The sequence below is a fragment of the Ursus arctos genome, unplaced genomic scaffold (genome assembly GCF_023065955.2).
Source record: "Ursus arctos isolate Adak ecotype North America unplaced genomic scaffold, UrsArc2.0 scaffold_20, whole genome shotgun sequence".
NCBI classification, from domain to species: domain Eukaryota; kingdom Metazoa; phylum Chordata; class Mammalia; order Carnivora; family Ursidae; genus Ursus; species Ursus arctos.
Window position 1 is genome coordinate 20,859,245 of NW_026622875.1, and position 13,222 is coordinate 20,872,466.

At 34.9% G+C, this 13,222-nt stretch overlaps 1 protein-coding gene across 4 annotated transcripts in view; it reads left to right on the forward strand.

Annotated features, from left to right (window-relative positions):
- XRN1 (5'-3' exoribonuclease 1) overlaps positions 1-13,222 on the forward strand; it is a 106,810-nt gene that overhangs the window by 23,624 nt on the left and 69,964 nt on the right. For all 4 annotated transcript variants that reach the window (XM_026497175.4, XM_026497176.4, XM_026497177.4 and 1 more), the window contains exons 13-17: positions 1,250-1,339; positions 3,855-4,011; positions 4,766-4,885; positions 11,898-12,067; positions 13,008-13,128. In XM_026497175.4, coding sequence (XP_026352960.1) covers positions 1,250-1,339; positions 3,855-4,011; positions 4,766-4,885; positions 11,898-12,067; positions 13,008-13,128 — 658 coding nt within the window. The remainder of the gene's footprint in view (positions 1-1,249; positions 1,340-3,854; positions 4,012-4,765; positions 4,886-11,897; positions 12,068-13,007; positions 13,129-13,222) is intronic.

Below are 13,222 nucleotides of genomic sequence, written 5' to 3' on the forward strand. Positions count from 1 at the left end.
TTACTGGTGAAAATATAAATTGGTAAAATTATTATGGAAAGTACATATTTAAAGACAAAAGTCTTTAAAATATTTATCCCTTTAACTCAATAATTCTAATTATTAATCTATCTTAAAAATATAAGTTTAAACACAGAAGATCCTTATACACAAAGGTGTTTATTGCAGTTTTTTTTATAATAGTACAAAATTAGAAATGATCTATGTGTCCTCATAATCATGTCTACTTCCCCTGTATCATAGTCACCATCTTGCCATAACACTGTCTTCAGAATCTGTAGAACTGCTAAACTGGTACTTATAAAAAGTTCCTAACAATTTGGAAGGATACTTATAGTGTATTATTAAGCACAAATTTCAAAAGCAGACAAAATCATGTATACAGTATACTGTCATTATTATTAAACATAAAAAAACCAACCAACCTGGGCATAGAAAAAAGACTGAAAAGAAACACACCAAAATGTAATAGTGATTGCTGTAAGGTGACAAAAATGCTTTTCTTCATTACCTAGATTTTCAATAATGAGAAAATATTTTTAAAGAAAAATTAATATGTTTCATTTTCAAAAGTGTACCTCCCAGAAATATTGGTATCTGGAATTTCTAAATGCCATCTCTACCTGAATTTTGGTAACAGCCAGTAACAGATTTATGGCTACTTTTTGGCTTTAGCCCAAGTCTCTTGTGTGTGGGTCTGGGTGTGTGGGTGTGTGTATATGTATTTTACCTTAAATGATGGTCTTTGAGAAAGAAAGGTTTAGATGGAATGTTGTTCAGTGTATATAGCATTTTTCAAAGTGTGTTCTAGCAAGAAGAAAATTCTGTGATCTTCCTGATTTCTTCCTGTGATTTTTCTCAGGCATCCTCCTAGATAAAGTTTTCCATCCCTGTCTCCCATCACACCCTGACTATTTAGGACAGTGGTGTAGTGCCACTTTCTATAAAGTTTCATTGGGCAAATCCTCAAACTTTAAACCACAGGCATAGTACATTGACTGAATAAATATGCACAGTAGGTTTAAGTATAGACGGTTTAGGAAAACTATAAGCCAAACCTTTAATCTGACAGGATGGAATTTGTTTTAAATAAAATTTTGGAATTTTTCTGATTACAATTTTTAGCTTATTCATTCATTATATAAAACATATGTGAGGGAGAGTGTATCAGCAGATATCATGCTGTAAAGACAAATGGCCTGTCATCAAAAATTAACATTATAATGAAAATATTCTTTTCTATTTTCAGCGACTTTCTGGCTGATCAAGCTGCATGTTATGTTCAGGCAATACAGTGGATTTTGCACTATTATTATCATGGAGTTCAGTCCTGGAGCTGGTGAGGAATACAAACAAAAATAAAGCTTTGATTTTTTTTTTTTAATAATGGTTTGTTCTATAATTTCATTTGGGCTTCTCTTTTCTCTTTATTTCTATTTATGGTGGCATTTTTAAAAAGATAACATATAGCCAAGTTTAAATGAAATATAGGTAATCTTTTCTTATATGAAAATACTTTTTAAAGACCTTTGTGTAACAAAGATACTTCCAGCCCTAGCAGATGGCCAATAATGAAAGCTCTTTAAATCTAAGGATTTAAAATCCTCTATCATGATGAATCAACTGTGACAGAGTCTTGGTAATTATTGGGTCTGAGTGATGGTTATATAGGGTTGTTCATTATATTCTTTGCTACATTATTGTGTGTTTGAAAAAATTTTTCTATCAAGAGTGATTATTAAAGAATGGGTTATTTGAACGTTAGACTGGGGAGGGTAAAGAAGAAAAGAGAAAGGAATTATTTGCTTTTCCTATAAATAGTAATTCCATTTATTTGCTTTTCCTATAAATAGTAATTCCATTTCTCTCATATTTCCTGTTTCAGCAAGTTCCATCTACATTTCTAAACCATCCACCAAAACAGAAAAATAACAAACCGAAAAATGATGCAGGAAAAAGGAGAGACTTTTAAGTGATGAGATTGTTTTGTTTTGTTTTGTTTTGTTTTGTTTTGTTTTGTTTTGTTTTGATAACACCTTTGCTAGGCTTTGTTTTAAAGCACCATATAGCAATACAAACCAGTGCAAATTATGTATATTAATTGATTTCATTTAATTACAACCTTTTTTAAAAAAATCTTTGCAATAACTAACCTAATTCTCAGGGCCTCTCTGAAGAGCATTCTAATGACAAAAATCCTTGATTTGGCATTTCTTAATAGGGTGAGTGTAAACTAATCCTATTATGTATCATGCATTGAGGCCAGGCACTTGAAAAACCTGTTCTCATATAATCCTCACCACTATAAAACAAGTATTATTGTCTGACTTTTACAAATGAGGCTCAGTTATCTTTATTACTTTAGAAAGCAATCTTTTCTTTTCTTTTCTTTTCTTTTCTTTTTTTTTTTTTTTTTGAGAGAGAGTGAGAGAAAACAGGATGGAAGGGCAGAGGAAGAGGAAGAAAGAGAATCTTAAGCAGGTTTCATGCCCAGCACGGAGCCCAACGCAGAGCTCGATCTCACAACCCTGAGAGCATGTCCTGAGAATCAAGAATCAGACGCTTAACCAGTTGAGCCCCCCAGGCACCCAGAAAGTAATCTTTCTAAAGTCATGCATCCAAGAATCAAGTCTAAGCCTATCTGATTCCAAAGTCTATACATTTTCCATTCTAGATGCTACCTCCTAAACTTTCTCATCTTTTTGAAATATGTCATAATTGTGGGAAAAAAATATTTATTTTTTAGCATCCTTAGTCAAACATTAAAAACTGAAATTTTAAAAAAATTGTATGTTCAAAGCTTTGTAAAAAATATTTGTACCTGTAGTTATAGATGGGAAGGCATTAAAAACAAAAATAGTGTGTATGATTGATAAACGGCTTAATCCTGTATATACCAATTCAAAGATAAAAAGGTTCTTAGAGCTGACTAGTAATAGTGAGCTCAGACTCGCTGTTCTCTCTGTCCTCCTGAGAGAGACTCCAGCTCATGTGTGCTAACTGAAAGTCTTCTGACCACCTCAGTACTTCATTCTAAGAGTCTATTGATGGGAAGATTCACACTCAATATCTTGGAAGCTTAAAGGACCATTATATTTTATATATATACACATACATATATATACACACATGTATTTCATAGAAATACACGTGTGTGTGTGTGTGTGTGTGTGTATCTGCACCCTTCAATTATATGATACATCCCAATTTTGGAAATGTGTAATTTTACCTTAAAAATTAAGGAAATATGGGGCGCCTGGGTGGCACAGTGGTTAAGCGTCTGCCTTCAGCTCAGGGCGTGATCCCAGCGTTATGGGATCGAGCCCCATATCAGGCTCCTCCGCTATGAGCCTGCTTCTTCCTCTCCCACTCCCCCTACTTGTGTTCCCTCTCTCGCTGGCTGTCTCTATCTCTGTCAAATAAATAAATAAAATCTTTAAAAAAAAAAAATTAAGGAAATACAGGGGCACCTGGGTTGCTCAGTTGGTTAAGCGTCTGCCTTTGGCTCAGGTCATGATCCCAGGGTCCTGGGATCGAGACCCACATTGGGCTCCCTGCACAGCAGGGAGCCTGCTTCTCCCTCTCCCTCTGCCTGCCGCTCCCCCTGCTTGTGCTCTCTCTCTTTTTGTCAAATAAATAAAATCTTTTTTTAAAAAATTAAGGAAATATAACATTTGTTGCCATCACATGACCTAAATATGCTAATGCTGCTGATTTCTTAAATCAGGTGATAGTATGATGGGTGATCATTTTTTTTTTAGAGTTATTGCTATGTTGTTAAATAAGGAAAAGTATTTAATATTGACCTTTTTCATAAAGTTGCCAATTATTTAAAACTCAGTTTTGTTTTATAGGTATTATCCCTACCATTATGCACCTTTCCTATCTGATATCCGTAACATCAGTACACTCAAAATCCATTTTGAACTAGGAAAACCTTTTAAGCCATTTGAACAGCTTCTTGCTGTACTTCCAGCAGCTAGCAAAAATTTACTTCCTACATGCTACCAGGTGGGTTTTAAAATTAAATGTTTTGCTATCCTTTTTGATACTTAGGAGCCTAGAAGCCTAGAAGCCTTTGATTGTTCTGTGCCCGTGCCATACTGGTTATTAAATATTTTTAGTATTACCCTGAGAAATACACTGTTTTATTTATTTAAAAAATGTTATACCACAATCTTTCGTATTTATTTCTCAGAAGAAATCCTTATGCTTTCTTCATCTATCTTTCTTATAAAATTTCTAATAAAAACATGCCTTTTATTGGACCTTTCATCTTTGCCATTAGTGGTAAAGAGATTCTTGGATTTTAGAATTTTTTTCTTTTTAAATTATGTTAGATACAGTTCTTACATTACTTAAAAAAATCAATTACTTAGAACACAAAGGTACAAAAGTAAACTATTCAGGGTTTAAATGGAGGACTATTGGAAGCCTGTGAAATGAAGTCTGAGAACAGAATTTAACTGGGCCTTATAGAATGATAAAAGATATAAATGGTAAAAAATGAAATTCAGAGTAAAGATGGTTTTACTACATAATTAGATCACTGCAATGGGAAAGTGATGAGCAGCAGTGAAATTAGAAGTCTTGTAGTTGAAAATCAAAATATAGCAAGTATATTGCAGCATTTCTAAGATGTAAAAATTTAATTTTGCTTTCGCTTGGGAATTTTAAACTGTAACATGAGTAAATATTATAAATATATTAACAAAAAGTTATATTGATATTCTTATATTTCTATTACTCTTTTATATTTCCATAGCACTTGATGACCAGTGAAGACTCACCAATTATAGAATATTATCCACCTGATTTTAAAACTGACCTAAATGGGAAACAACAGGAATGGGAAGCTGTGGTACTGATACCTTTTATTGATGAGGTCAGTGCATGAAATAGTTATATATACACATATATTCTTTCTTTCTTCCAAGTTTTTATTTAAATTCCAGTTAGTTAACATACAGTGTAATATTAGTTACAAGTGTAGAATTTGGTGATTCATCATTTATGATACCCAGTGCTCATCACAACACTTGTCCTCCTTAATTCTCACCCTGCCCACCTCCTCTCCAGTAATCATCAGTTTGTTCTCTGTAATGGAGTCTTTTTCTTGGTTTGCCTTTTTTTTCCCCCTTGTGTTCATTTGTTTCTTAGAGTCCACATATGAGTGAAACCATATGGTATTTGTCTTTCTCTTACTTATTTCACTTAGCATAATACTCTCTAGCTCCAGCCACGTCATTGCAACAGCAAGAGTTCATTCTTTTTTATGCATGAGTAATATTCCATTGTGTATATATACCACATCTTCTTTATCCATTCATCAGTCAGTGGACATTGGGCTCTTTCCATAGTTTGGCTATTGTTGATAATGCTGCTGTAAACATCGGGGTGCACTTATCCCTTTGAATCGTATTTTTATATCCTTTAGGTAAATACCTGAAGGTATTTACTACTGGATCATAGGGTAGTTCTATTTTTAACTTTTTGAGGAACCACCATACTGTCTTCCAGAGTGGCTGCACCAGTTTGCACTCCCACCAGCAGTGTAAGAGTGTTCCCCTTTCTTCACATCCTTGACAACACCTGTTATTTCCTTTGTTGTTAATCTTAGCCATTCTGACTGGTGTGAGGTGATATTTCATTGTAGTTTTGATTTGTATTTCACTGATGATGAGTGATGTTGAACATCTTTTCATTTATACACATATATTCTTAATCAGAGATTATTTCACATAAGTTAATGAGCAATGGGTTTTAATCACCATTTATGTTTTATTAATGAGAGTTAACTACTCTCTTCTTCATTACGTGCTTCAAAACTTCTAGGTATGCTAATTATAAGAAAGCTAGTGGCTTTACTAACATTAGAAAAACAGCCTTCAGGACAAGGAATATTACCAGAGATCAAGAAGAATATTTCATATTGATTAAAACGTTGAGTCAGTTTGGGGCACCTGGCTGATTCAGTTGGTAGAACATGTGACTCTTGATCTTGGGGTTGTGAGTTCAAGTCCTATGTTGGACATAGAGATTACTTAAAAAGAAAAAAAAGTCAAGTCAGTTCATTAAGAAGATATAAAAATCCTGAATGTATAGTACCTTGTAACAGAGCTTCAAATACATAAAGCATGGGGCACCTGGGTGGCGCAGTTGTTGAGCATCTGCCTTCGGCTCAGGGCGTGATCCCGGTGTTCTGGGATCGAGCCCCGCATCGGGCTCCTCCACTGGGAGCCTGCTTCTTCCTCTCCCACTCCCCCTGCCTGTGTTCCCTCTCTTGCTGGATGTCTCTGTCAAATAAATAAATAAAATCTAAAAAAAAAAAAAAAAAAAAAAAGTCTTACAACAAATTATCTAAGCTTCCTAAAAAAAAAAAAAAAAGATTATCTAAGCTTCCTACCAAAAAAAGCTAAAAATGTAAGAGAAATTAAACCCAAACTAAGCAGAATGAAGGAAATAATAAAGATAGGAACAGGAATCCATAGAAAATGAACAAACAATAGAGAAAAATCAGTGGAACCAAAAGCTCTGAAAGTAAATTATACCTCAAAAGTGTCCTCTTGCCGGGGGGAGAAAAACTGACATGATTATGGAGTGGAGGAAACAAGCGTTTATTCACATCTTACTAATTTTTAAATAAGAAGACTTGTTATATGTGAAAAGACACTTGCTAGCCACCAGACAGGATTAACTTATGACATAGTCATTATAGCCTGCATGTGAAAAACTTAGTTCCATGTAGACAGTTATTGTTGTTCATCCAGTTATCACTTCAGTTCATTGTGATTGAATTTTTACTTAAGGTTGGACCCCTCAATGAGATTTTAAATGTTTTCAGCAAAACTGCATTATGATATTACCACTGAAACAAAACTTGTAACTGGCAGAATTACTATATTCTTCTATATTTTTTGGAAGCAAAAGCTCAGAATTTACACAAGAAGTTATCTGAAAGTAGGTGTGTAAGATGTAAAAAGAAAAATTCCTGTTACAGGATAATCAGTGAAAGTATATGGTGGTGGAAATGACTAAATAGGAATACGTGATACAATTTTCAGAAATGAGAGAGTGATAGGATCTATTTTTTCCTCATGAAAAATTACTACACGAGCTCTGGTGCTAGCAAGAGTTTACGTGCAGACTTGAGCTGTTTGGCATGCATACTCTCACCCTTGCCTTCACCCTCACCCTCACCCTTGCTCTCTAGTGGAGTTCGTTGTCTGAGATGGTCTCAAGAACATGATTGGTGGTTGGTGTTAGTGGTAAGCTGAGCCCTCTGTGTGATCTCTCACCCTCCAGGAGGCTAACTCAGGTTTATTCTCACAGTGATCTTGGGTTCCAGGAAGGTGAGAACAGAAGCTACAGGGCCTCTTGAGCTTTGGAGTTTGCATAGTGTCACTTTCACTACATTCTTTTGAATAAAGTAGGTTATAAGACCAACTTGGATTTAAGAAGTAGGGAAATAGACCACTTTCTTAGCATTTAAAGGAGCTTACATATGGAGATAGGAGCAATTATTATGACCATCTTTGCAAATCATCTACTACAGTCTGTCCCCTTTGGCTAAAATTTACATCCCATTCAAATACAAAACACACTGACCTCTCCCAAAAATTTCATTTCATTATACATCAGGCTCGAAGCCTAGAATTTCATCTTTAAATTGAGTCTAGGTGTGGATTAAGCTCCTCAAATGCAGCTCCCCAGGGACTGCTCTCCTGACTCAGAGAACTTTGAATTTAAAAACAAAAAAAAATTATCTACACTCCCCAACATTCCCAGTTTTATATTGGAGAGACAATGACAGGATAATCAGAATAAGTAGCTCCTATCAAAAAAAGGCAGGAAGAGGATGCACATAACAATTATTGATCCATAACAATTTTGAAATCCCAAGTAAGTAGCATGCAGCAAGTCCCTATATCCAGGGACACAGAGTGTTCCTAGATTTGAGCCTAATTAGAGTGTCTCTGCAGTCTCTCTTCTCCTAGATTTTTGGCCCCCTACTCTGGTTTCTTGATGCTACCCTCTAAGATGTTGGGTAGAGAGAAAAACAGGATTGGTTAGAAGGACAGGCTGGGCTACAGTGCTGTCTCAACAAAGGCCTTAGCTGACCCCAGACGTCACTCTAAAGCTGGATTGGCCCATTAGAGTTCTCCTAGGTTGCTGTAAAGGGCCTGAGACTTTATACCCTTCATCTGTCAGTCTTGGATGCAGACTTCATTTCAGGAGGGTGCATGACCTTATGTGAGATAACTTTTCGTGCAAAGGTATTTCCAAGAGATAGCTGACAGCTGAGGGAGGATTGCAAGCCAGCAGCACTTTCAGCATCTGGGCAAATAAGTCCTTCAATACTAATGGGAGTCACAGGACATTACAGCATCCATTAATTACATCATTCTACCATAATGTTATGCTGTCTATCCTAAAGATGCTAAAGTGTTCAAGATTATAAGATTTTAAAGATGCATACATTCACAGCCAAGTAACCTAGAAAATTTTATTTATGTATGTATATATGTATTTTTTAAAGATTTATTTATGGGGGTGGGCAGAGGGAGAGAGAAAAGCTCAAGCAAACTCCCCATTGAGTGTGGAGCCCGAAACGGGGCTCACTCCCACAACCCTGAAATTATTACCTGAGCCAAAATCATGACCTGAGTCAAAATCATGACCTGAGCCAAAATCAAGAGTTGAATGCTTAACCGACTGAGCCACCCAGGGACCCCAGTATATATACATATATTTTTGAAAACGTTTATATTTTGAATGTGAAGAAGGATGAGACTCACATTTTGAATGTGACATTGGAGAAGAAAATAGGATGTAAGTAAATACCATCATCAGTAAACAGTAATTATGGAAATTCAATTTATTCTTTATTTCCTGAAAAATTGTTATTACTTTTATTGTATTGATATTTACAATATCAATAATATCTTAAAATCAGGAAATTATGGCATAGTATTATCTATTTTATTCTATAATCTTTTCTAGATTTTGCTACTTTTTTCCTCTTTATACAACTGTCTCTGTAAATGTTTTGAAAAATGGCATAGATAAATTATTGGACTAAAAGTCTAGGAGGCCACTCTGGAAAACAGTTCAGCAGTTTCTTATAAAGTTAAACATACATTTACTATACAATCCAGCAGTCACACTCCTGGATATTTTATCCTAGAGAAATAAAAATCTTGTCCACACAAGAAAGCCTATACACGAATGTTCAGAGCAATTTATTTGTAATAACCCCAAACTGGAAAAAATTCAGATGTCATTTGATGAGTGAGTAGATAAACAAATTGTAGTATACCCATATAGTGGAATATTACTCAGCAGTATAAAGGACTATTGATATAAAGAACTTGGATGAAAAAAATTCAGTTAAGTGAAAAAAATCAGTGAGTGAAAAAAGTCTCAGAAGGTTATATATTATATTGTTTCATTTATATAATATTCTTGAAATGACAAAATTACTGTGATATAAAACATGGAGTGGTTGCTAGGGGTTAAGGTTTGGGATAGGGTGTGATTATAAAGGGATAACAAGGAATTTCTTTATGATGATGTAACAGTTCTGTATTCTAGTTTTAGTGGTGGTTAATGTGAATCTGTACATTTGATAAAAATTTCATAGCACTGTATACACAAAAATCACATACAAAAACCAGTGAAATCTAAATAAGTATAGTTAATAGTGTTGTACTCATGTCAATATCCGGTTTTGATAATGTACTGATGCTATGTGTAGGATGTTACCATTGGGGAAAGCTGGGTGAAAGGTACATGAGAACACTCTCTACTAATTTTGCAACTTCTTGTGAATCTTCATGTTTTTTGCTATTGTGCATAATGCTATAATAAACTACTTGTGTATTCATGTATTCTTTTTGTTTGTTTATGCAGTCTTAGGTATTGGAGATTTTGGTTTTTTTAAGATAGATTCCCAAAAGCAGGATTGCTTGGCTATTGGGAATGTATATTTTGACATTTAGTGAATATTTTTCAAAAAGACTAGTCTAATTCACCAAATATTTAGTGCCTACTTCTCTGCCTCTCCAGACCTGGATATTACTGCTTCATTTAATTTTGGTCAATCTATTGATGATGGGTACCATTTTATTATTAGTCTAATTTTTTTTTCTCTGATCCCTAATTCGAGTATATTTTTATGTGTGTTTGCCCTTTGCATTTTCTCTTCTGTAAATTACCTATTTATATCCTTTTCCTCATTTTCCTTTCTTGATTTTTGTCAGTTCTTTGTATGATAGAATATTCTTTCCCAGCATGGCATTTGTCTCTTGTTTTGTTGATGAATCTTCTGTCACATACATTTTCTGTTATTTAAAAATGTCTTTTCCTGGGGCGCCTGGGTAGCTCAGTCAGTTAAGCGTCTGCCTTTGGCTCAGGTCATGATCCCAGGGTCCTGGGATCAAGCCCAACATGGGGCTCCCTGCTCAGTAAGAAGTCTGCTTCTCCCTCTGCCCCTCCACCTGCTCATGCTCTCTCTCTTGCTCACTCACTCTCTCAAATAAATAAATAAAATCTTTTTAAAAATGAAATAAAAAATAAAAAAATATCTTTTCCCTTAAGACTGTTAGGTTTTTTCCACTCTTATTAAATAAGAGTTTATCCCTCCAAATTATTGATACTCTCTCTTAGATTTCCTTCTAATACTTTCATTGTCTTAATACTCTGATACATGTTTTTGTATATAATATGAAATTGGAAAGTGTATGTGCTTCTTTTTCCCGCTGGATAGTTATGACAACACCATTATTTAAATATTCAAAATACTATATTTCACATATATTTAAATTTGTTTTGACCTCTTTATTCTGTTCTTCTGGTCTATGGGTTTCTTGTGGTGTCAATATTAAAGTGTTTTTATTACAGCAGCTTTATTAAAAGTGGTAGGATCTAGTAAGACAGGTTCCCAGTTTTTGCAGTTCACACATTCGTTCTTCCATATGAACACCAACAAAATTTTGTCCTTTAAAAAAATTTTTTTAGGGGTGCCTGGGTGGCACAGCGGTTGAGCGTCTGCCTTCGGCTCGGAGCGTGATTCCGGCGTTATGGGATCGAGCCCCACATCAGGCTCCTCCGCGATGAGCCTGCTTCTTCCTCTCCCACTCCCCTTGCTTGTGTTCCCTCTCTCGCTGGCTGTCTCTCTCTGTCGAATAAATAAATAAAATCTTTTAAAATAAAAAAATAAAAAAAAATTTTTTTAACAATTTTGATTCTGACTGGAATTAAATGTAATTAAATTAAAATATATGTAATTAAATTAATTAAGCATATGACATAATTTGGAGAGGTAAACATTTTCTATATCAAGGCAGAATTTGTAAAGAGATTAATGTTTTATGAGTTATGAGAAACTATAATAATTATGGTAAGTTCACATTTAAAATTTGATTCTTTTTTTTTTTTTAAGATTTTATTTATTTATTTGAGAGAGAGAGAGAGAGAGCGCGCACAAGCTGGGGGGAGAGGCAGAGGGAGAAGCAGACCTCCCACCAAGCAGGGAGCCCAACAGGACCCCAACGCAGGGTTTGACCCCAGGACCCTGGGATCATGACCTGAGCCGAAGGCAGATGCCTAACCAACTGAGCCTCACAGGTGCCCTCATTGTCTGCTGTTCTTATTTACACTTAGTGCCTATTGTTGAAATAATAGGTTCAGAATAACTTGTAGTACCAAGCAATATTCTAGGACCCTTTGAAACAGTTTTTCATGTAATAAAATGGAAAAGAATTCCATTAGTTAGGATTTTTGTTTTTCAAGAACACAAATAATGATTCTGTGTACTGAGGGAAAAGATCTATTCTGTATGTTAAGATTACAGAAATTTTATACTTTTAACCCTTCTCTTTAATCTTTAAATTCAGAAGCGATTGTTGGAAGCCATGGAAACATGTAACTACTCCCTCAAAAAGGAAGAAAGGAAAAGAAACCAACATAGTGAGTGCCTAATGTGCTGGTATGATAGAGACACAGAGTTCACCTACCCCTCACCATGGCCAGAAAAGTTCCCTGCCATAGAACGTTGTTGCACAAGGTAATGTGATTTGGTAATTTTTCAACAACAGCAAGGAGCTCCCCTTGGGTGGGGGGTAGGGGGAAGCTTTTGAATATCTACTTGGGGAATTAACAAATAATTTTTGATAGTTACAGTCAGTTGATAATGAATTACATCCAATTTGCCAAAGAGCATCTCTTTCTCACAGTTGTTTCTGTAGTTCTCTGCTTTGGTCAGATTCTGCTTCTCTCTCGCTCTTTTCTGTTAAGTTGGGTTGTTTGTTTATTTTAATTTTTCCTCCCTACTGTATATCTGTACCCTCCCCACCTCAAGGATGTATGAATTTTTGTTTCCATTGTCAGTGTCTGCTCCCAGCATTATGTGATGTGCTATGACTTTGCCTCTTACATTCCCAACCACCCAACCAGAAAAAAGAAAAAAAGAAATAAAAGAGGTCCTATAATTTCTTGCCTCAAACCCATTTCTACTTTTTCTTCCTCATTAAAATGTCCTTGTTTTTTTTTTTTTCTTTTCTCTCATTTTCCCTGCAAATAATTTACCCAGATGGCACCTAAAGTGGACATCTCCCAGTTATGCTTTTCCTTTGTCTTAAAGAGAAATATGGACTAGACATTATAAAATGTTGATTTTTCATCTGTGTTTTAGAACTGGAGGATTTAGAGATTTGTAACATGCTTTCTATGTTCCTTTACTTCTAAATTAAATATGTATGTATAGTTTTATTTTAAGTTAATGGGGAAGACTTCCATTCGGTAACCTGCAGGGGTAGTTGCATCTAGTCAATTATAACAGAGAATCTGGGTCGTCCTGCTGTATATTTTCTTTGTTTTAAAAGACAGATTGTCATTCCCTTGCTTAAAAGAAAGGATGACTCTTACAAAATATTCAAGGGAATACTGAAAAACTAATTGCTTGCAGTGTGTGAATTTTGAATTAAATGCCTTGATTTATTTTCTAGGTATAAAATAATATCATTAGATGCTTGGCGTGTAGACATAAGCAAGAACAAAATAACCAGGGTTGACCAGAAGGCATTATATTTCTGTGGATTTCCTACCCTGAAACACATCAAACACAAAGTCAGTGGCTGTTTAGTTCAGAATTTTTTCACCTTATTGAATGTAATGTGATTATGGAAAAAGAGTTAAAATTAAATTCTCTGAATTCTTTTGA